A 21,604-nucleotide genomic window follows, 5' to 3' on the forward strand; every position below is an offset into this window, starting at 1 on the left:
TATCAATTTTTCCAATGGCCAAAAATAAATTCGAATTTTCAGGATCTATTTACTGGGACTTCATTAAGTCCATCAGATTCTAGAGTTTTTAAATGTGGATTCACTGTATTCACGTTTGATACCGCATGATTTTGAAAATATAATACCTAAAGATAAAACGAGCCATTGTAGATTATTGGCCGGGCAATAGAGAGTTAATTTGAGACATACTTAAAAATTGAGATAATTTGATTATCTGGTGAGTGTTGTTACTATTATTATGTGCTACCACAATTCTTTTTTCCTTTTTAATCTCAAGAAGCTAAAGACAAAATGAGGATTGTGAGCGAGACACAGATTAACAGCTGATAGGTAATGAAAAAGTACGATGGACCATCATTCATTGTTTATTTTCAGTAGAACATTCTATAATTTCTTCAAACAAGAGTTCATAGACACTTAACATAATTTTTTCTCCCTAGAAATAAATACAAATTTATTCAGGCTGCTGAACAAGTTTCTGAACTATTGAAGGAAATGAAACGAGGACAAGAACTGACGCAGTAAAAATTATAAAACTAGAGAGAATATGCAATTCAAGGCTTCTTTGTCATAGATTATGTACAGAAATCAGCCAAGGGTGAAGTAAACAAAACATAGTCGTTACACTTTATCTCCAGAAATATTCATTCATTCATTTAACATTAATGTAGAGGACTATAAAATTTGAGACCATTTTTGTGAGGATTTGCATTTATTGACCTCGGTCCGCTTCTAGTGAAGAAAAAACTTTGGCATGTGGTCTGAAAGTTACGTTTCGTATGCTTTTCTCATATTTGCGTTGAAACACCGGTTGAACAATGGATATCGGTGTAAATTTTATTTTTGGTGTTTGGGGAGGATTAATGGGAACTTCTTTTAGAATAATTATTCGTTCTGAGCTTATAAATGTTGGATCTTTTTTATCAAATGAACATTTACACAATGTTGTAGTAACTTCTCATGCATTTATCATAATTTTTTTTAGAGCTGCAAAAAACAGCTCTTTTCAAACACTAGATCCTATCTGTAATGATGAAAGATACATTTACAAGAAAGCTTCCGGATAACCAGGCTATTAAGCACGCAAAACCCAACTGAAAGATTTTCTAAGATATGAAAGAGAAGACAAATAAATTCTGCAGAATGGTGACAAATTTGGGAGCTTTTTAATAAATTGCAGATGGAATGAAAACATGATTCCTTCTAATTAGGGATGTACCACATATATTTTGGGTGATGGGATGATGATAGATGCAATTTTTACATCTTAATAAAATCAAAGTATAAAATTAAACAATCAAGAGAGTTAAGTGAAAACCTGAGTAGCCAATGCTTCCTAAAATATTAAAATAAATTGCGTTTACAGTGCAAAAAGGACAAATAAATTAAGGTATTGCATTAAAAAAAAATCAAACAAAAATTAATGCTTTATCTCTAACTTTATTCAAAACTTAAACGCACAATTGCTCATAGTACAAAGAAAAAAAAAACTACTATTCTGTCAGATTTTTCATAGATATGCTAAAAATGAGTGCGGAGAGTTCCTTCAGTCCCAAGGGTTAGAAAACTTAGCTGCAATATGCCAAAAAATGTATACCTGATGGTAACTTTTTTTAAGAACAGATATGAATATAAAGATGAACCCAGAATTTCTTCTAGGAAAAAAAAATCATCAATTCGTGTGAAGATTATAACAGTGTTACAAAACTTGCACCTTGCATGGTGAGAAAAATCAAAAAGAAAAGATTCTACCGACTTATAACTTACAGTTGTAGATTCGATGGTGAGCGAAAAATCTCCTAGGACAAGGTGATAGGGAAGGCCAAAAAGTTTCAAGACTTAACACGGCTTAAAACACAATACAGGAAATTTACAATTAGAAAACTATCCGTACAAGTTTCTTGTACAGCTTCAACTTGGCTGAGAGATCAAATTTTGCGGAGGCTTTTTCACCGTGGATACTGGAAAGTGCCAAAACCTAAACCAACACCACGATGCGTGTGCGTGGCAAGCCTTGCAACTTCGTACTGACTCTCCATAGAGGAGAACATCTCTTCTTGTTTCTTGATCAGTTCCGACTTCTCAGCTGCTGGAGGACCACTGCTACTGGTGGGTTGTTCTGAAAAAAAAAGGGAAAAAAAGTGAGACACATTAAAGGTTGATTGAGTGCAGTCACACAGGAAAAGCATCACAGATCAAGGAACTTAATGTAAAAGCTTACTCCGACTTAAAAATGATTGATTCTACAATTAATAAGCATATTGGCAGTCAGACTGCAAAAGTACAAGACTCGGTTACAGTGTTTCAAAATCTCTGCTCTATTTTATTTTTTACAAGGAGACCGAACCAACATCATGGCTTGAAATATTCACAAAATATTCTTCACATAGAGAGAATGATCAGCGAACACATCAAGAAATTCCTCCAAGTAGTCTTTCCATGTAGAAGACAGGAAGTCTGCAAAGCCGCAAATCAGGATATGCATTTCTGCAGGTTCACTATCGATATTCATTACTGATCATCGTTAGGAAGGATTTCTGAAACATGGCTCTTATTCTATATGTCTGGGATTGGGCAGCCTTGAGATATATATTATTTAAAAAAAAAAAAAAAAAAAAAAAAAAAAAAAAAAAAAAAAAAAAAACGGGTTTTTTTCAGACTAATTCCTCCATCAGAATACATTACTGCTTGCTGGGTCAAGAAATGACACAAAAAAATGAGCAAAAAGTAAAAAAAGACTATTATTTCTCGGAGCGCAATAGGGGTATCAGCAATTTTTAGATACGCATTAGTTGATGATTGAACAGAAGGTTGAGTGGATGGTAGGAATTTAAAAAAAAATTCTGGTCGTAAATCAGTAATATCCCCCTTTTCAAAAATTCAATTTAACTTCCTAAGGCTTCTTCACCGAATTAATTTTTTCAGCAATGAACTGAGTATATCTTAAATAGCTCTTACCTATTATCAAAAGGTTCTGTATATGAAGACAGGTTTTGATAAAATAACTTTTTGTCAAAAACAGGGCCAAAAAAAGAAGAAGAAGAAAAAAAAAACCGACATAAGGGGTTTGTTTTAGGAGAGAACAAATTATCGTCAAACTTCTGTAGTAAAAGATACATTATTCCCCTAAGATTGATCAAACAAGATCGAATTCCGGTGATAATAAAACTAGAGGTACCATGACGAGATGCCTACTTTTTGGATAATAACCCACTTACCAGTGCTTGGTTGCTTAATGCCCATAAGTCGTTGAAATTTGGCGGTCATTTTGCCATCTTGATCGCCGAACTTGGCCCCTTGCCAGATAGTTCCACCGCTGGCAGCTGTTGCTGTGGAGCTGGGAGCAGGTGCTACTGCCTCGGCTGGTTTGGGTGCTGCAGTTGCATTGTTCAGCTAAAAACAAAGTAAAACGAAACAAAATAATTTCTTCTTCTAGGTAACACTTGTTGCACACATTTAGAATTAATTAGAAAAAATCTGTTAAATTAAAACTCCCTAAATCAATGTTTCACTGCATTTAAACCCTCGGATACATGCACCTGCAGTAAGTGGGCTGTGATTTTAGATTATTGTATTGCCGGTTGGTTTGTGATGGAAAAAGCTTTTCGAAGCTTTCAGTTTTTGTTACGAATTAAAAATAGGCCAGACAAACTGAATGGTGGAAAAAACATATTAAGAGTGGGTTTATCAATTTTGATTGCCTCAAAAGCAATCAAAGTTCAACATTGAGTATCTGTTAATTCTAAAAGGGTTTCAATCACAAAATTGATCAACATAAAGTGGACCCTCCTCTCAGAAATAATTTTTTTCTCCCTGATGATAGAAAATTGAGGTTTCATGACTTACCTGCTTATCTTTGTTGCCCCAGAGGAGACGACGTTTCTGTATCTGCTCAGCATACTTGGTCGGATTTACAGCGGCAGGATTGTAATAACTGGGTAACTCTATTCCGGTGGCTGATTTCACCTTCTCAACTTGTTCTTTGAGAGACTGTTGCAGAAGGGATTGAGGATTCACTTGGTTTGTGACTGAATTTGCAGTGCTACTGCTGTTTGCCATACCTGGTAGCGCCGACGGCACTTTCAATTCGATGCCTAGTTTTTCTAACACTACAAAAAAGACAGAGCCGGGTTACAATCAGGGATACCACAGAATTTAGAAAATGAATCTCCCTGACACACTTTGTTGAAATCTCCTCACTATTGAAGATATGTCAGATGCTTAGAAGACATAATTTAAAGAGTTTTCAGGCAAAGTTTGTTGTTTGAAATGCCAAACCCATTCTTGAAGGCGAATAAAGATGACTTAACAATTTTTCTTGGGGTTCTTAATAGATCAATTGACCCTTATAGAAATAAAATACAAGGAAGAATGGGCATATTAATTCAGATGAATCACTTTCCATTTGTCCGACATTTGTTTTGTTCTGAAAATTTCAGAGAATTTTCTGCATATCACAGTACAAATCAAGTTCCTTTATGTTTTAAAAGAAATCAGCACAACTGTTTTCATGTGAAAAATTAAATTGCCCAGTCAAATTTGGCAATAGCTAATGCAGCTTAGTTCCTTTCTGCTAAATGCGGTTCATATTTGAACCAAAATTTCCGTTGCATTACAGAGTTTGATTTGTTTTGAATTATTATCATATGAATTTTGAAATGGTTAGGTTTTTAGTTTTATGAGAAACATTCAATTAGTTGGCAAAAAGAAAACTTGGCAATTATCTTATTATAACGTAACAAATTCACTGCTGTGTAAGAAAGAACGCCATGTAAGCCTTCCGACTCTGCCAAATTTCCTTCAATTAACCAAGAATTTGCTGGAAAACTTACAGCCCTTTTTTTTTATTTTCCATAGAATATTCTCTGTAATATATTCTACCGTACCTAAAGAATTGAAAGGAAAATATTCAAACCTTGTCTCAAAAATTAATATTAAAGTTTGGGAAATTTGGCGACATTCAAAAGTTCATACAGCATTCTTCCTTAGCACAGCAGATTAACTCTTAAAATGAACAGAGAACTGGGGCTTTTTGACTGACCTTGAAGCTTATTTTTAGTCTTTTCTGAAGCATAGCTATGACTTGACTTGGTGTGAGATCTGTCTCTACTCCTGCGGATATCCCTGAAACATAAAAGAAATAATTAATAATGTAATTTGACACCCTAAAGAAAGAAAAGGAAAAGTCTGCCTGCCCTAGCTAGCACCTAAAAGCATCTGAGACTTGTTTGCTCTCCTGCAGGTCTAATTTTAAACAGAGCTGACCTTCAGTGATGACCAAGAGATCAATTTACGCGATCAAAACAAAAATTCCAGAATAAACATGGTTCGTGCAGCCTTAAGTATAAAAACTCAAGCACTTCATAAAGAATTTTCAAAACCTGTTTCGTAATTTTTTCTCAAATGCAAATTTCTCACCAAGATAGAGTTCCAGTTGTATTCAGTTCTCTTTGACGGCAAATCATAATTTTTTTCGTAATAACTTCCTGAATGATCTATGTAAGTGATGTCAAATGCTTCGTTATTTCTTAACCACAAGTATTTGTCACTAACTCAAAGCTTTGTACCATGTGCTTCTGAGTAAAGAATACAATTAGAGCAAAAAATCAAGCCATTTGAAGCCTTAAAATACAATTTCAAAATCAAGGACTTTTCAGGGGCACATGAACTATGATATGAGTAGCTTCTTGATATGACTGGAACTATGAGAACTTAAAGAAAAGCCTGATCAGTGCTTAAACCTAGCAGGTGATGTCCTCAGTAGTAGGTCACAGATAAAACTAGAGTTGGGCCGAAATGGAATTTTCGCGTCACCGGAACCGGATCCGGATATCGGTTTTTTGTATCCGGCCGGATCCGGATACCGGATAATTCAAAAAAGTATCCGGCCGGATCCGGATAGTACCGGATCCGGATAGTGCTTTTTCGCGCGAAAAATGTCGCGATTTTTGAGGTTAAGTTTACTCGACTCACGATCGGTCGTAGCTAACAAAATTCGGGCCTTGAATTTCTTTCCTTATTTCTAGTGTCACAATTGCAATAGTACAAAAATCATGGTTGAAAAATAATATGTGTCATAAATATAGCAAGGCAGTTTCTAGCTTTTCGCAGCTGTGCTCATACAGGGTGTTCGAAAAGTCCCCTCCCCCTCTAACTTTTGACCTAATTGAGGTAGAGATTTGAAACTTGGAGGGTGTTCTTAGATCAAAGGGAGCTACTTTTTGACCCCCTCAAAATTTTGGGGGGCCCCCCTTGGGGGAGTTACGGACCCTAACTTTTTTTTTCAAATGGGAAGACCCCCTTTGTGATACCTCGTTCGAAAGAGCATAAAAAAAGAAAAATTTTCGCGCAAACCCGAAGTCATTATCTCAAACCGTTTCAAAATGGCGGCCGGTCAAAGTTCAAAATGGCCGAAAATTGGCACCTCTGCTATTTGCACATGGATTTGCTTGAAACTCGGTATCTGGGGGTATTTTGGCACGAAAAAAACGAATTTGACGTTAGATTTTTAACAAAAACCCTAATTTTTCAAAATGGCCGCCGGTTTAGGCTCGAAATTTTGACAAACTATATTTTTTGCATATAGATTCACCTGAAATTCGGTATCTGGGGGTATTTTGACCCGAGAAGAACGAATTCGACGTTAGGTTTTTAAACAAACCCTCATTTTTCAAAATGGCCACCGATTAAAGTTCAAAATTGTCAACAATTGGCAACCTCGACTTTTTGCCGATGGATTCGCCTGAAACTCGATGTTTGGAGGTATCTGGGTGGGAGGAAAACGATAAGCTGAGAATCCTGAAGCTGAAGCTTGAAAATTAACAGGAATCCATCGGCAAAAAGTCGAGGTTGCCAATTGTTGACAATTTTGAACTTTAATCGGCGGCCATTTTGAAAAATGAGGGTTTGTTTAAAAATCTAACGTCAAATTCGTTTTTCTCGTGCCAAAATACCCCCAGATACCGAGTTTCAAGCAAATCCATGTGCAAATAGCAGAGGTGCCAATTTTCGGCCATTTTGAAACGGTTTGAGATAATGACTTCGGGTTTGCGCGAAAATTTTTCTTTTTTTATGCTCTTTCGAACGAGGTATCACAAAGGGGGTCTTCCCATTTGAAAAAAAAAAGTTAGGGTCCGTAACCCCCCCGAGGGGGGGCCTCCCAAAATTTTGAGGAGGTCAAAAAGTAGCTCCCTTTGATCTAAGAACACCCTCCAAGTTTCAAATCTCTACCTCAATTAGGTCAAAAGTTAGAGGGGGAGGGGGAGGGGACTTTTCGAACACCCTGTATGTTCAGCAGGAGGGTGTTATCAGAAGTCAGAAATGTAAACAAAACAAAAGTGGAAAACAGCGCTGCCAATCTGACACTTTTGAAAGCACCGCCGCCGCATGCCAATCCAAAGTCACAGCAAATCAAAGCCTGTCTTGACGGAAAATTATTCGGTCAATTTCTGTTGATGAGAATCTCTAAATGAACGAGAGAAATGGATGTTTCAACCGATCACAAACAGACTGAATATAATTAAAATTGTTCAAGACTTAGCAGCATGTAATTCATGTTGAAAGAAAAAAAAATAAACAGAGCTGTATTGAAGGAGAAGAAAAAAAAGTCAAAAGTTTCAGGAAAAAATACAGAAAATTGTATTGATAGGGAAGATAAAAGAAAGAATATCACCAAAAATTTATCGAAATTTTCAGGGCCAAAAAAGCACTATTCGGCGGGTCCAAAAACCGGATAGTGCGATTATCCGGCCGGATCCGGATACTCGCGAAAATCGTATCGGGCCGGAGCCGGATAATCCGGCAATCCGGATAATCGCCGGATACCCGGCCCAACTCTAGATAAAACACTGCTTATCAGACAACAAACTTCCTAGTTGACTATCAGGATGGATTTACATGTATGACTACTTTTGGAGAGAAACTAACCTAGAATCTCTCCTGTGATGTGAACTGCGATGGCGAGGGGATCCTGATGAAGAGCGAGATCTGGACCTTCTCCTAGAGTGAGACCTTGATTTTGACCTTCTCGATCTTGACCTGGACCTTGAACGTTTTGACCTATATTGTTTTGATCTATACCTGAAAAATCAAATTGGAAGTTAATAAGCTTGCTGGAACAAATTGGAAGATTCCTTAAATCTTCCTCAGGATGTAATACAATTTTCGTTAGATTTTCAAGTCATTGCCGATCTCTTCCTGAATGGATTTAAATGTGCATACAGTGACAGTAGTGGTAGTGCAGACAAGCTGACCGGCTAAGCATCTTTATGGGGCCTAAGCAACAGCATACCTGCCATCACACACCCGAAACTTGGACTATGCTCCTCAACTCATCTACTTGGCCAGGTCTCTCTTCCACCTTGTCATCTCAAAAGGACTGATAAAGTATTAGAATATAATGGTCATCCTTATCAAAGATAACAGGATTCTTGAGTGTCTTTAAAAAGCTCGTCACCACTGGGGCTTGAACCCAAAACCTTACTTAGTGTTTCCATCAAAATGACTTAATTATTACACCACTGAGGGTGTTTTAATTCACATGTATATATTCATTATACTTCGCACCTTTACATTTTCTGGTAAAAGTTACCAGAGATACATTCAATTTTACCAAAATTCACTGATGCTTGCTTTGGCCCTCCGTGTGATCTTGTGATACAGGCATGAAACTTCCTACCCTTAAATAAATGATAAATTTTAAGATGCCCTCAAAATTGAAAATGATCACAAAACAACGTAAATTTCAAGCTATCATGATTCACAACAAAGTCATCAAAAATTGCTGCCCTTCCCTCCTTAAAAAACCTGTAGCTATAATACTCAAAATTAGCTTTAACCTGGCTAGTGGCATGAGAGACATTAATGATACAAAAGTGGTCTTCCGTGGTATTTCCAACAAGCGTAGAAGCTTGAACAGAAAGGTTCAATCTAAATATCACACAGACTTGTGGTATTCGCAGTTCAAGCTTAATCATGCTGATGGGAAAAGGGGATATAATACAATTTCCTAAGCAACGGAAAAGCATTAAAAAGTAGAGGCTGATTATCCATACCTGTCTTTGTCCGAAGGACTCCGTGAGGAGCGCTTTCTTGAGCTTCTATCATGATAATCGCGATCCCTTTTTCGATCTTTCTTCTCTAAGTCCTCATCCCTGGAACACAAAAATAATTCAGTCAAAAGCTAAATTTTAGTGTTTCAAGTTTAAAACCTGCGGGAGACATGTAGGTGCATACTAGGGAGGACAAAAATAAGACATCTCTTGCAGATTCAATACAAAAGCATGGATTCGAAAATAAGAGGGATATTTGCTTAAGATAATCTCAAATTATTGAGTTTGCAAAAACCTCTTTGAGACTTGAATTCGCATCCAAACACTACTGTATTTCACTGGCGAGTGGGATCCTAAGAATGTTTCGTAAACAGAGTGTGCAACAATTTCAATCTGAATTGCTCTGCAACTCCAAGACTTGAGCTGATTAACTGGCATCTATTTGGCGAGGTTCTTTCATGGGGTAATCCTTCATAGAGGAAAGCCAGGTCCTATCTGGGTCAACAAATTTGAGATTTCTAAGATCATGAAACCTATAGCAAGCTGAATTGTTTTCCTACATTTGCTCTGCAAATTAGTCCAATTTCCAGTACAGATAAAAATAAAACCATAAACCATGGTGTCTCCAATTCTTTACTAGACTCATTCCCTGATGAAAGACCATAGTTTTCTTCTGCTTCTCTGAGATTTACTTGGGGAAAACTGTATGACTCTCCAGTGTTCCAGATTTGAACATTGAATTTGATTAATCTTTCCCTGGATTTTTTGACACACATTCAAGTTTTTAACTCCAAAAGCGTTCCTGATGTTTATGTTATTGGGTCTATGAAAACACCTCTATTATGATGATTTGAAGATTCAAAAATGTCATCCAAGAGGTTAATGGTGGCGACTCAGGTGCTATAACATAAACCTTAATAACATTAGGTACTTAATACTTCCGAAAAATTGGAAGACAAAACGGTCTCTCAGCGGTAGAAGAAGAGATTTCTGTTGTATGGAACATATACCTTGATTTTTCTCAGACGTTTTCATTCTCTTATGAATCCTGGTTTGTCCCAGTCCTAGACACTTTGAACTCACCTGTCCTTTCGAATACGCTTGCTATCGTCAGACTTCCGGTCACGAGACCGAGACCTCCGCCTGTCCCTCGGGCTTCGGTCCCTGGATCGCTTGCTTCTCCCGTTTCTGTCTGCTGATTTTCTATCTTTAGAGCTTTTGTCATCATACTTGGATCGACTCTCACTCTTCCCACGTTTCTCAACAGAGGTACGACGATCAGGCGACACTGATCGTTCTTTTGTTTTGGAGCGGCTTTTGTCTTTCTCCCGGCGGATCGGACTGCCTGATGATTCTGATGACCGCGATTCTGAGGACGAATCTGAGGAGGACGAACTTCGACGGCCACCATATCTCTTTCGCACCGGTTTTTCTGTCGTTGCAGTAGGTTCGCTCCCTGATGATGAATCCTAATAACAGAGAGAAAAGAGGAATAACTTAGACTCAGATTCTACACATTATTTTTACATGCAGCACTGCTAAATAATATTACCAAAAGTGCGACTCTGCCTCGAAATCTGTCATTATGAAAGTTTCTGAGAGAGTTTATAAAAAGGGTTTTAGCTTCTAATAAATGGTAAATGAATTGAGTAAATCACTTCAGAGGAGCCCGCTAATTTTAGGCACTGAAAAAGAGTCTTTTTCTTCATGAAGGAAATGGAAAAAAAGAAGGAAAATACAATAACCCATAAAAAAAGCTGCTGTAGAATTAAAATAAGATGTAACCATAACTGGGAAAAGGGAAAATATCTTTAGGAAGGGAATTTTCCTCAACTTTTGGCAAACACTTAAACTGCGTCTTCCTACAACCTCAGAATTTTAGTCTTGGAACTTCGGGACTTATATGTCCTTCAATTAAATAGAATTTTTGCTCAATATTGCGTTTAAGTGTCCAGGTTTTCTTCCTCGTGCAATTGCAAAAAGTTGAGGAACATTTTCTCCTGGAAGATAAGGCTCCTTTCCACAGAATCCCTCACAAATTAATAACAATTGAAACTGACAAAAGTAGAATGAGCTGGACCAACCACTCGTCAAAAGAAAAAGAAAATTAAAATTTCATAATGACAACTTTCAAAAGCTCTATTGAGGCTCATTAGAGTGCGACACAAATTAATTACCTAAGGATTTCAGAAGGGGGAAAAATATTCAGTGATAGTGGGGAAAAAATGGGATGTCAATACACAAATGTAAGCTTTCAAATGTGAAAACTGATCATTTAAAAGAGTTGCAATTCAAAATTTGCTATTTGCAAGCACGGACATTATCAATCCCAAACAAATTAATGATTTTTATCAAAATTGTTCATGTTGATTCGAAAATGAAAGAAAAACAAACTGAGAGAAATGAAAATAAATACTCAGATGTGCAGGATCAGAGACAAAGGTTACAAAGTCAACAAATGATTCAGGTGTCATCGCAAAATCTGATATATGGAGGCAATTCACTCTTGAGGATTTCTTCTATACCTATTCTTAAATTCATTCACTTGATAGTAGACACAACTTGTACGCCAGTAAGTGACATTGAGATTTAAAACCTGAACTCCTGACCAATTTCGCAAAGAAATGACTATGAAAGGCTATGAAAGACTATAGACCATACACCTCCATTGTGCATTGTAAAGACATTTTTAGAGCCAAGTTGGACTCTCATGCCATGTCACAAGGATATCTAAGTATTGGCGACTGATGGACTGGCCAATTAGGAAAAATATGATTAGTACTTAAAAGTTGGAAAGTTTATTATTAGCAGCTATAAGAGTGTTGAAAATTTCGAGTGTGCAGCTAATCCAGAAGAATTCAGTATACTTCAAATTTTTCTTACATTTAGAACCTTGAAAATCGCAATGTTCTATTGACTGAGGGAGGATTTTTTTTTTTTTTTTTTTTTTTTTTTTTTTTTTTTTTATCTCTCCTTTTCAGGAATCATTTAATTTTAGTCAAAAATTTTCATTTTCTGAGTTGATGTACTTCATATGTTAAGGAGGACTAATTTTAATTCTAAGTTGTTGAAGTACTCAAGTAGTTTTCTTTTCCTTTTTTTTCTTTCTCATGTGTATACTCTTTTTATCTAATAGATGCTTTTCAGCAGTTTCTCTACAAAGTTTTAAAAGGAGTATTTCAAAAAATATAAATTATGATGATCTAGCTTGTAAAATGATTGTGAGTTCTTTCTCTTACAATAAATTATAATGACCCTGTTTTACGCAAAATCAATAACTTCACGGAGAGAGAGAATGGGGATTGACACAAAAATTAATTGAAATAGCCTTCAAAACGGATGAAATGTTGTTGGAAAAACTAGTTTGTAAAAATGTTTAGTTAGGAGAATAATTTAAAAATACCTCTCATACAAACTATCTGTGTCAACACTTTACACTGTGACACAGCAAGTGAGACTCAGAATTTTACCTCTAAACATAGCCATCTTAAGGCACTGTATACACAATAGTCCGTCTTTTTTTAGCACTCTTCTGAGGACACACCATTCTAATCCGTTTTGCAACATTTCTTCTTTAGCACTGTTTACACGCATCAATCAATATGATTAAATCAAATTTTCGAAAGTTTTCAAATCTTTAACTTGCTTTCTAAATTTTGGTCATGCAATTTCTGAGGCAAGTTTGCCTTCAGAATGTGAGTGGTTAAAGATTCTCTTTAATGGTGAAAGAATTATGATATACTCATGTACGAGAAAAATATTAATGCAAGAAACAATTAGCACTAAGACAAACAATCTGCAGTAAGATATGTGCTTCAGCATAACTTGAGCATCAGTTCATTCAATATTTTTGGTGTGTATAATTGGTAGGTCTGACAATGAGATCCATCTAAGACCATGAACACGGATGCTTGTCTTCATTATGCTATGTAAATAGGGCTATAGGAGTTTACTGCATGGGTTAAATTTGAATAAGGAACAAAGGGAGAAGATAATTTAAAGGGAGCGGCAGAGAATCCTGGAGAAATATGAAGTAAGATTAAGACAATGGCTGATATTTACCTTGAGCTACAGGCATACAAACCCACTTTGAAAAAGTTCGGTTACGGAGAAAAGGATGAGGCAACAGACTCACCGTCGCTCAAAGTGGGCTCGGAGGTGGAAGCCGAAGCCGTCGAGAAGTCCCATCAGATTCTATCACTTCAGTTGGTACACTAGCCATATGTTTTATTCCAAAATAATTTGTGTTATTATAAGGGTAAATAATAAAACACTTTCATAATAAACTAAGGTTCCCACACTCAGAGCCCTGTTTTATTCGAGAGTCGAATAAAAAATATAAATGTATTTGACTTTCAAAACTAAACCGCAATGACTACCATTTGAAATGCAGAAGGGTAGCCATACTTTCTCAAGTTATTCACACCACTAAGGACTTTTAGCAAGAAGATTGTTGCATAATTGTTCTTACATAAAATTTTGGGAGGAAACCAAAAAGTTCTTTGAATCATTTCTAAGGATGGAAAAAGCTAATTAAAATCCAATCAATCAAAGGCTATCAGTCAAGTTGGCGTAACAAGGCGATGCCGAAGATAAAAATAAAATAATGAGTTAGTTCAATCAGCAAATGTCACTATCCCAGCCTGGCTCCGTAATCAGAACCCGCTAAAAATATCCTTTCAAACAGGCCTCATTTTCGGCATTTTTCAATTTGGGGTTTCTTAGCCACTTACTTCGGAATCAACTAACTTTAAACATTCCTAGAAGCTTAGTTCATTCCATACTTTCAGAAAATGAATTTAAATGAATTGAGCGTCACTGACCCGTGTTCTAGGTGACATTTAAGCAAGTTCACTGAGTCAAGAGAGGTGAATTAAACACAGTAGAGAACATGAAATCCCTTAAGAGAGAGTATGACTACCTTTCGTTGTGTCTAGTAATCAAAAATGGTTGCATAATTAGCAAATATTGCCTAATTTTAACTGCCAGGATGTTTTTACTTTAAAGTTTGTTCCTAGTCAGAACTAACAGACTTAAAATACACTATCCAGAAAGTAATAGCATTTTAGTAAATATTTTGAAAAATAGTTTTACAGGGAAAATGAAACCAGTGGAAAAACATTATCACAGGCTATTCTTCAATGCGGAAAAAATATTAAAGACCATTTAGAAATCCATTACGTTGAACATAAGAAACAAGAGAGTAGAGAAAGAAAGGAAAAAAATGGAAAACCCTTAAAGTAGCTATAAAGCATTGCAAAAGTGTTAAAAATAAGGATAACAACTTTAGTGGGTACATAATGCAAGTGACACTCCTCTCAGTGGCGCTAGATCCTTAAATGTATAAAACCTATCGAGTACTACTTAGCTCTTACATACTTCTTGTTAATTATTTTTTCCACCGCACTATACGACAGGACTTCGTTAATAGCTGCAGATTGACAAGAAAAAATTATAATTAGGGTTTGATTGATAATCAAATCCTTGCCCAACACTTGTCTCTCAACCTATTAAAAAAAAAAAAAACCCATGAAGTTGTAGACAAACTTCAAAATTCATCGAGACTAGCAACAATGATTGTTTCATTTAGTTGAGAATTTCTAATCAAATGAAATAAATGAAAATGTCTCTCTCATAAATTCTGTGAATCAAATATTTGTAAAAGAGACTTTTAATTCAATACATTTTAAATTCTATACCTAACTGATAGTTTTGAGTAATCAGGGGTGCAAAATTGTTTTCTTGATCCTTCTTCTTAGCTCACTAGACATCCTGGGATTTACTTTCCTGTCTTTCTCCCAATTTTAGGAAATTTTGCTATACGGTATAAAAACCGCTCTGATTAAAAATCAACCCTTACTTCAGGGCGCTCAAACTTTGCACACTTATAAATATTATTTGCTGATAGAATATTGAGTAATATTTTAGCGTTCCCTTCAAGTGCAAAACAGTACTAAGTACAAGCCGACTGAAAGTTAACAAATATTTTACTATGCTTTCAGTGCAAGGAGACAGAGGTTTTTTTCTGTAAAAAAAAGCCTTTCAAGTGGATTCGGAAAGTTTCCAACTTCTTCTAAGGGCTCAAGAAGTTTCTTAATGTTTAACTACAGCTTTGAAGTCAATTTCAGTGTGATGAAGGACACTTCCCTTAGGGAATTAAGTTGGAGGACTAGGATTTGGAAATTCTCACAAGTAGACTGAGAAATTCTCCACAAAATTTCAGAGTCTGCATGCAAAATTGCCCAGTGTCATTGGGGTTGCAACATTTTCTGACATAATTGTGCGTAGGGAGATAGTGCCTATCTTAGTTGCTCTTGCTTCTCCTAACATGCTCTGCAATCCCACATATTTTGCACCCCCGCAAATAAGCTTTGAATCTGTTATGTAAGAATTTTATCTATTTTGTTTTTGTTTTGAAGACTGAATGAGAAAGAGAGGAAGAGGATAAGTTTTCGAATCTTGATGGAACTTACCTCCAAGACCGAGAATCCCGCTCGAGTCAAAAATACAACTTCAAGTTCATTTTAACTACGGCTTTAGTCATGAAAGCTGACGAAGGGGATGAGTCTATGGTACAGTGAAAAAAAAGGTAGGTGAATAAAATGAATGAATACAGAATAAATGTAGTTGCATAAACACACAGCAAAAAATAGGGCATATTCAGAAATCAGAATCAAGAAAAAAACGTGACATAGTGATCGCAGACGTTTTGAATTGAAATTTCCAGATCAATTTTAGGGACATTTCCTGACTTTTGAGAAAATACAAGAGGTTAAGGGTAATTCTAAGATTTACCCATCCTGTTAGGGGATAAGCCAAAACTAGTGGACGAGAAATGTCCCCTAGTAATTAACTACTACTGATTATCTCCTGGTAATTTTCTGCTTCTGACATAATTATCCCCTCACTCCTGGATCATTTTGTCTCCTTTCCCCTACTAATTTGACCTAATTCTTTTCTCTTGTCTTTCCTTGGTTTTCCACAACTGAGGCCATCCTCCAAGAGAAGATAATTTTACACTTAAGTATGTAGAATAGAATAATAAACTTTTGCCCTTTGATGGTTATTAACATTGAAATTCTGGCATTACAACATTGAAAATCGAAACAAAGAATTAAATACTTACAAAATGGATTTTCCTTTAATAGTACAACCTGATTTGTAAGAAGTGCGCTATCCATATTTACATGACTTTTGGAAATCCAAAATCCATAGTTGTAAGTCAAATAAACAACTAAACATGCCATGCACTCGAAACATTATAGAACACAAAACTAAAAACCTGGGCTTTCCTTCATTTCATTCAATCATTACCAATCAAGATTAGATCAATTATTTTGATCAAAAGAACAATAACTTTCTGGTATAAACAGGTTTAAATTGTCAACAGACTAACACATTTACTCGAAGGATCAAAAATTTACTTGAAACACATTATGTGGGGCGTATTTTCCTTATCAATTAGAAAAATTTTACCGGGTCCTATTTAAACATACTTTGCACAAGATCCGAAAAACTTTGAGGGATTACTAAATAATACTGCTAGTGCATAAAAGTATCAGCATTTGAAAACAGAATTGTGGAGATCCATTTCTTGGATATATTCATTTTAAAACAAGTTTTAATTCAAAAACACTAGCTCAACTTATTCTTTCAAAAAATTTCACTATCTTTTATGAGTGAAAAATCAGGAGCCCACAACATGATACCTACTGAAAAAATTGACAGGGTGCCTCAATAGCCCAGCCCCCCTCTCCTCCCGGTTATTAGGCGCAAAAGCCCTGTTTCTAGGCACATGGTGCCTGCCGAAGGCACGGCACTGATCTAGAGCAAAGCAAAAGAGAAAAAAAGAAAGCTAATAGATTTCTTGTTAGAGGATAGAATCACATCAGCACAAAAAATATTAACAAGACAAAAATTACCAGCAAGTAAGAAAACTTTTCAACATAATGGATTATGAATAATGGTGTGCACACCTGATAGTAAAATCATGGCAAGCTAGGGAAAACCGGGGATACTGTTTTCACACTGGTTTCTAATAATCATGAAAACTTCTGATGTTATGTTACCTACTCAAGTGTGTTTACATTCTTGTTTTTTATTGGGAATCGAATGGGCAAAAACTATCAGTAGGTGAACATCCTATATGAAGCTTGTGAGTGAGATATCAAATTTTACAGTGGACACAACTAGTTACCCATAAGCACATACCTCACTCATATCCATAGTTATTGATTCATAGTTTGCATCCATCTCCTTAGATTCTGATTTTGAATTGGAGGATCTTGGGCTGTCCTGCAGAAAAAAAAGAGAATTGCAGAAAAACCTACTATTAGAATTTGCTAATAAGAAAGCGAAAAAAGTGACTTCGGGCGATCTTCGGTCGCAGTCTAAAAGTGTGTAAACTCACTTGGCATGGATTATAAGAGAATACTTTGGAGACTTACACTATCATGAGGGCTTTTTTTTTATCGGAGAAGCAATTACAACCGCGACGGAAAGAGGGAGCAAGATAGCGCATCGGAGGCAGAAGCAGCGCGCTGCGGTGACGGGCCAAGAGATGGCCAAGAGATGGCCAAGAGAAGCGAGCTGCGATCGCGCAGCGAAGGGCTCGGACTCGGAACGTACCGCTCCACCCGCCCGCCTTGATTCCGCCGCCGAGCAGTGGCTCTCCGCTCAGCTGATCGCAAGCGATTCTCCAGCGCATGAGTCAGCCCGTGTTCAGGCCGCGCAGCGCGCTGCGCCAGGCGCCACCTCCATCCGCTCTGCCGCTTTCGTACTTTGGTGGCTCTATACGTATTTCTGTCTCTCTCCTCTCTCTTCTCTGTTTTTAATGCAATTTACTTATACTGAACACCTTTTATAAATTATATTTGCTAAAATGTAAAACATGTAATAGGTGTAATTTTCTTCTTTCTTTTGAAATCTTTGAGCAAGCAGTGCTTGCCTTGCTTATCCGGACCGCACGCCCGTGGAACACATGGAACGCGATGGTAGCGGTTCGGGCTGGTTCAACCAGCCTGAACCGACCTCAATACCTACCTTAGGAGAGTGGTCCAAGCGTTCCACTGAAACACATGGAACGGGATAAAAAAGCGATGCCTTCCGTTGCGGTCCACTGTGGTTCGGATAAAAAAAGCCCTATAAAGGAATTAAAAGTCTGATAAGAACTTCCTTTCAGCAACTGTGTGAAATTTTTCAATTGTGCGCAAAAAATAGTGGTCTTACCCTTGATGGAAGTTATTCATGGGCAACAAAGTCACAATTGATGCATCTAAAGATGATTTACTGTCTGCATTGTGTTGCGTATCGAATCAGACCTCTGGAGAATAATATGAAAACAACTCCTCAAGAAGAAAAATTCTGTACGATCTCCATTCATTGAGTAAAACAAGAGGGGATAGAAGCTCTTCACTATAAAGATACTACCTTCATACAGGGAGGAGCTTGCAAAGGGCTGGAAGTTTAATCATTTGAGGAGTCGATGATGAAAATGATTCCTAATATGGCTGAAGGGTGGATGCGGAAAAAAGGCATTCTGAAAACCAGTCTTAAAGTCTCAAACTAAATTCATCACCACATTAAACTCCTTCAGATCTGCAGGGCGAAATCAAGATTATGATACTTAATGATGATATAAGTACAGGTGAGGAATGAATGGATGTAAAGCAGTTTTTGTCACTCTCAAGTATGAAAATAATTAGTAGAACCCTGATGGATTACCTTGCAATTGCTGTCATTTTCGTCATCACTGGTGTAATTATTACACAGGGATTCCATGGCAAATGATTAATACTATTGTAATTCTAAGGAATTTCACATGAGCCACCAATAAGTTTCACAGAAAATATTAAAACAGTGAGAAATACTAGTTTTGAGGTAAAAATAATGGCTGATGACACAAATTTTTATCAAGATGAGAAGACGGGGACTTCAACTTCAAGGCCATTCATTCTCTGGCGTCACCAGAGAGTCAGCCAATGAGGCCATTGGTCTTATGGATGACGTCATGATAGACCCCTTGACGCGGGCTTTTTAAACTGACGGGCTTTTTTAATGCCCTGTACTGTAACTCGCTCAAATTCACTTTTTTTTGTAATTTTTTTTTCTTATTTTCGCTTCTCACTCATTTCTTAGATGTCAATTAAAGCGAAAATCACTTGTTGCTACTTCTTTCGTAGTGTGCCTAAGTGGCATAGATTGCAATAAATTGCCATGCCATTCTTATCTTTAGGCCACTGCATCATCGGAGTGTTGCGTGTGCTGCCTATCTACTGATTGAAGGAACACCTATTTTTGAAACCAACGCGTCGCAAAATGCCTGCCCTAATACAAGGGGCTCAATGCTGTCTTCATTATGCTTACTAATCAGGATGGGAAGCACGGCAGATTATTTGAAATGAATGTAGCTTAAAATTCGGCCAGTGCACCTTCCATAAACCGTCACGTGTATGACCCAACACGCGTCCAACAACGATGAATAACGCCCTCTTATTTGATCGGAAAATGCAAACACCGTTATTTCTCGTTTTTGTGATTAATTTCTCCTTCTTGGTGCTTAAACAGGGCCGGATTTACCTGCTCATTGCCGCCCATGGGCCGCCTGTATTTTGCCGCCTCCTCATTCGTTTTAAAACATCAATAAAAACCATCACTACGTGCCGGAGGGGAGAGGTGCATAAGACGCGTTTACCTACACGTGTTGGATACATTTTTTTGCGAAAGCCCTGTCAACACTGCTAACAAAATTTCACGGAATTAGCGCGAAAGTTAAGTTCCGTAAATCTATCTCTGTATGGACAAGGTCCTCCATATATAAGAAATGAACCAAAAAATTATGAAAGAACAAATATAAATGTGCGGTTTAATAATGTTAACTTCCGCCGCCGCTGCGCCGCGCTGATCGCACTGTGTTTGGCGCAATGCGTGAAGTATTCCTGCAGTCTTGTAGGCGGTATGCGTTTCACGCCAACCGCTCCTGACCGCACTGTGTTTGGCGCAATGGGTGAAGTACTCATGCAGTCTTGTAGGCGCTAATATGTTACATGACTACCGTCGGCCGCGCCGCGCCGAGGGCTTGTCCTTTTCATCTCAAGACCTCGTCATCATTCCTCTCTGCGCTGAGCTCCAGGCAAAATTGCGTGTTTTCCTCTCTTAACTAAACTAACTAAGGATGCTGCCTCTTGTATCACCGACAAATGACAAAAATAGAAATTACTATACTCTCAGGAAATAGAGATTTTGTCCACTTTTCTAATTGATAATTTCTTTTTCCGAGTCCTATTTTTTTATACCTTCATTTAAAAAAATTGCAAAATTTGCCGCCCCCTAAATTTGCCGCCATGGGCCGCGGCCCATGTAGCCACCCCCTTAATCCGGCCCTGTGCTTAGGGACCACTTTCTGAAACTTGGAAGCATTCAAACGGGCCAAATTACCTCTTACGAATAAATTGGAAATAGAAGTTTGGAAAGACCGCAATCACCCTCCAAGCTGTTGCATCGCAGTTGATTATCAAATGGACGTATTTCTGTCGAACAGAATTTATGTGCATTAAGACATGAGCCCTGAGACCCATAAGAATATGTCCATAACAGGGGTCAAGTCATAATGCACATATAGTTCCGTTTAATAGAAATACGTCCATAGTTATGCAATTTTACTCCGTGGAGTAAGTTTCCTTCTTTCAACCGAAACTGACAGTGCCTCCCACTGTCTTCTTCAGCATCACATACAAAACAATGAGGACATCAAATGAACAAAATCTGCTTGTGAGACTAGAATAAGCATTTTTTCCGTCGTATTAATTTGCTTCAATGTAAGAAACATGTCACAAAACATAGCGAGAGGCAATCTCAACACTTATAAATAGCTGACCGCTACTTGTAGTTGGTTGTTCAGTAGAACTCTTTCCATACCACCTTAGAGAAACCCTCTTCAAAATAATCAATTACCCGTCACCAAAACACAGTTGACCTTAATTAATTTATCTTTGCTTCGATGACGGTTAACTCATTTATTTGAACACGGAAAGACCGACACGAAAACTTGATTATCTATAATCTATAATATCTATAATCGATCAATGCAATCTAGCAATCTGCTCCGCTGATGTCCAAAGTTCGCCGCGACTCCGAGCAACTATTTTAACTCCCCGGAGATCAAATTGCATATCCGACAAAGTGAAGGAAATTTCAGCGAGTTTGCTAATCCGAAACTTAGCAACCTTATGGGGAACGTTGGGCCCTCTTTTCATTTATCATGATTTCTATTTTTCTTCACGTTTATTGAGTTTACGAGGAGTTTTCACAAGGCAGGACTCTCTATTTAAAACATATCGACGGTGAAAGTCGGCAATCACATAACTCGGTTTGCGACGTCGCAGACTTCCTGTAATACTTTATTATTTAAATGGAAAACTACTCAACGGCAAATCTTTAAAATTGTCATGATTTTTCTTCTCAATGCGAAGAAAATTCTGCAAAAACTTCAAGAAATAATATCAATTTGTTCTCCTTTAAAAAAATGACGTAGA

At 37.1% G+C, this 21,604-nt stretch overlaps 1 protein-coding gene across 1 annotated transcript; it reads right to left on the reverse strand.

The window, feature by feature from the left end:
- Positions 1–370: 370 nt before the first annotated feature.
- Positions 371–19,001, reverse strand: LOC109036402 (uncharacterized). Its single transcript, XM_019050607.2, has 9 exons — positions 18,795–19,001; positions 17,283–17,366; positions 10,155–10,540; positions 9,075–9,173; positions 7,948–8,100; positions 5,063–5,145; positions 3,868–4,130; positions 3,240–3,414; positions 371–2,140 (listed from the first exon to the last, which is right to left on the reverse strand). Exons 1-9 carry the CDS (start codon positions 18,849–18,851, stop codon positions 1,971–1,973), a joined length of 1,470 nt encoding a protein of 489 aa, XP_018906152.2. The 5' UTR covers positions 18,852–19,001; the 3' UTR covers positions 371–1,970.
- Positions 19,002–21,604: the final 2,603 nt, after the last annotated feature.

This window comes from Bemisia tabaci, chromosome 4, assembly GCF_918797505.1.
Source record: "Bemisia tabaci chromosome 4, PGI_BMITA_v3".
NCBI classification, from domain to species: Eukaryota; Metazoa; Arthropoda; class Insecta; order Hemiptera; family Aleyrodidae; genus Bemisia; species Bemisia tabaci.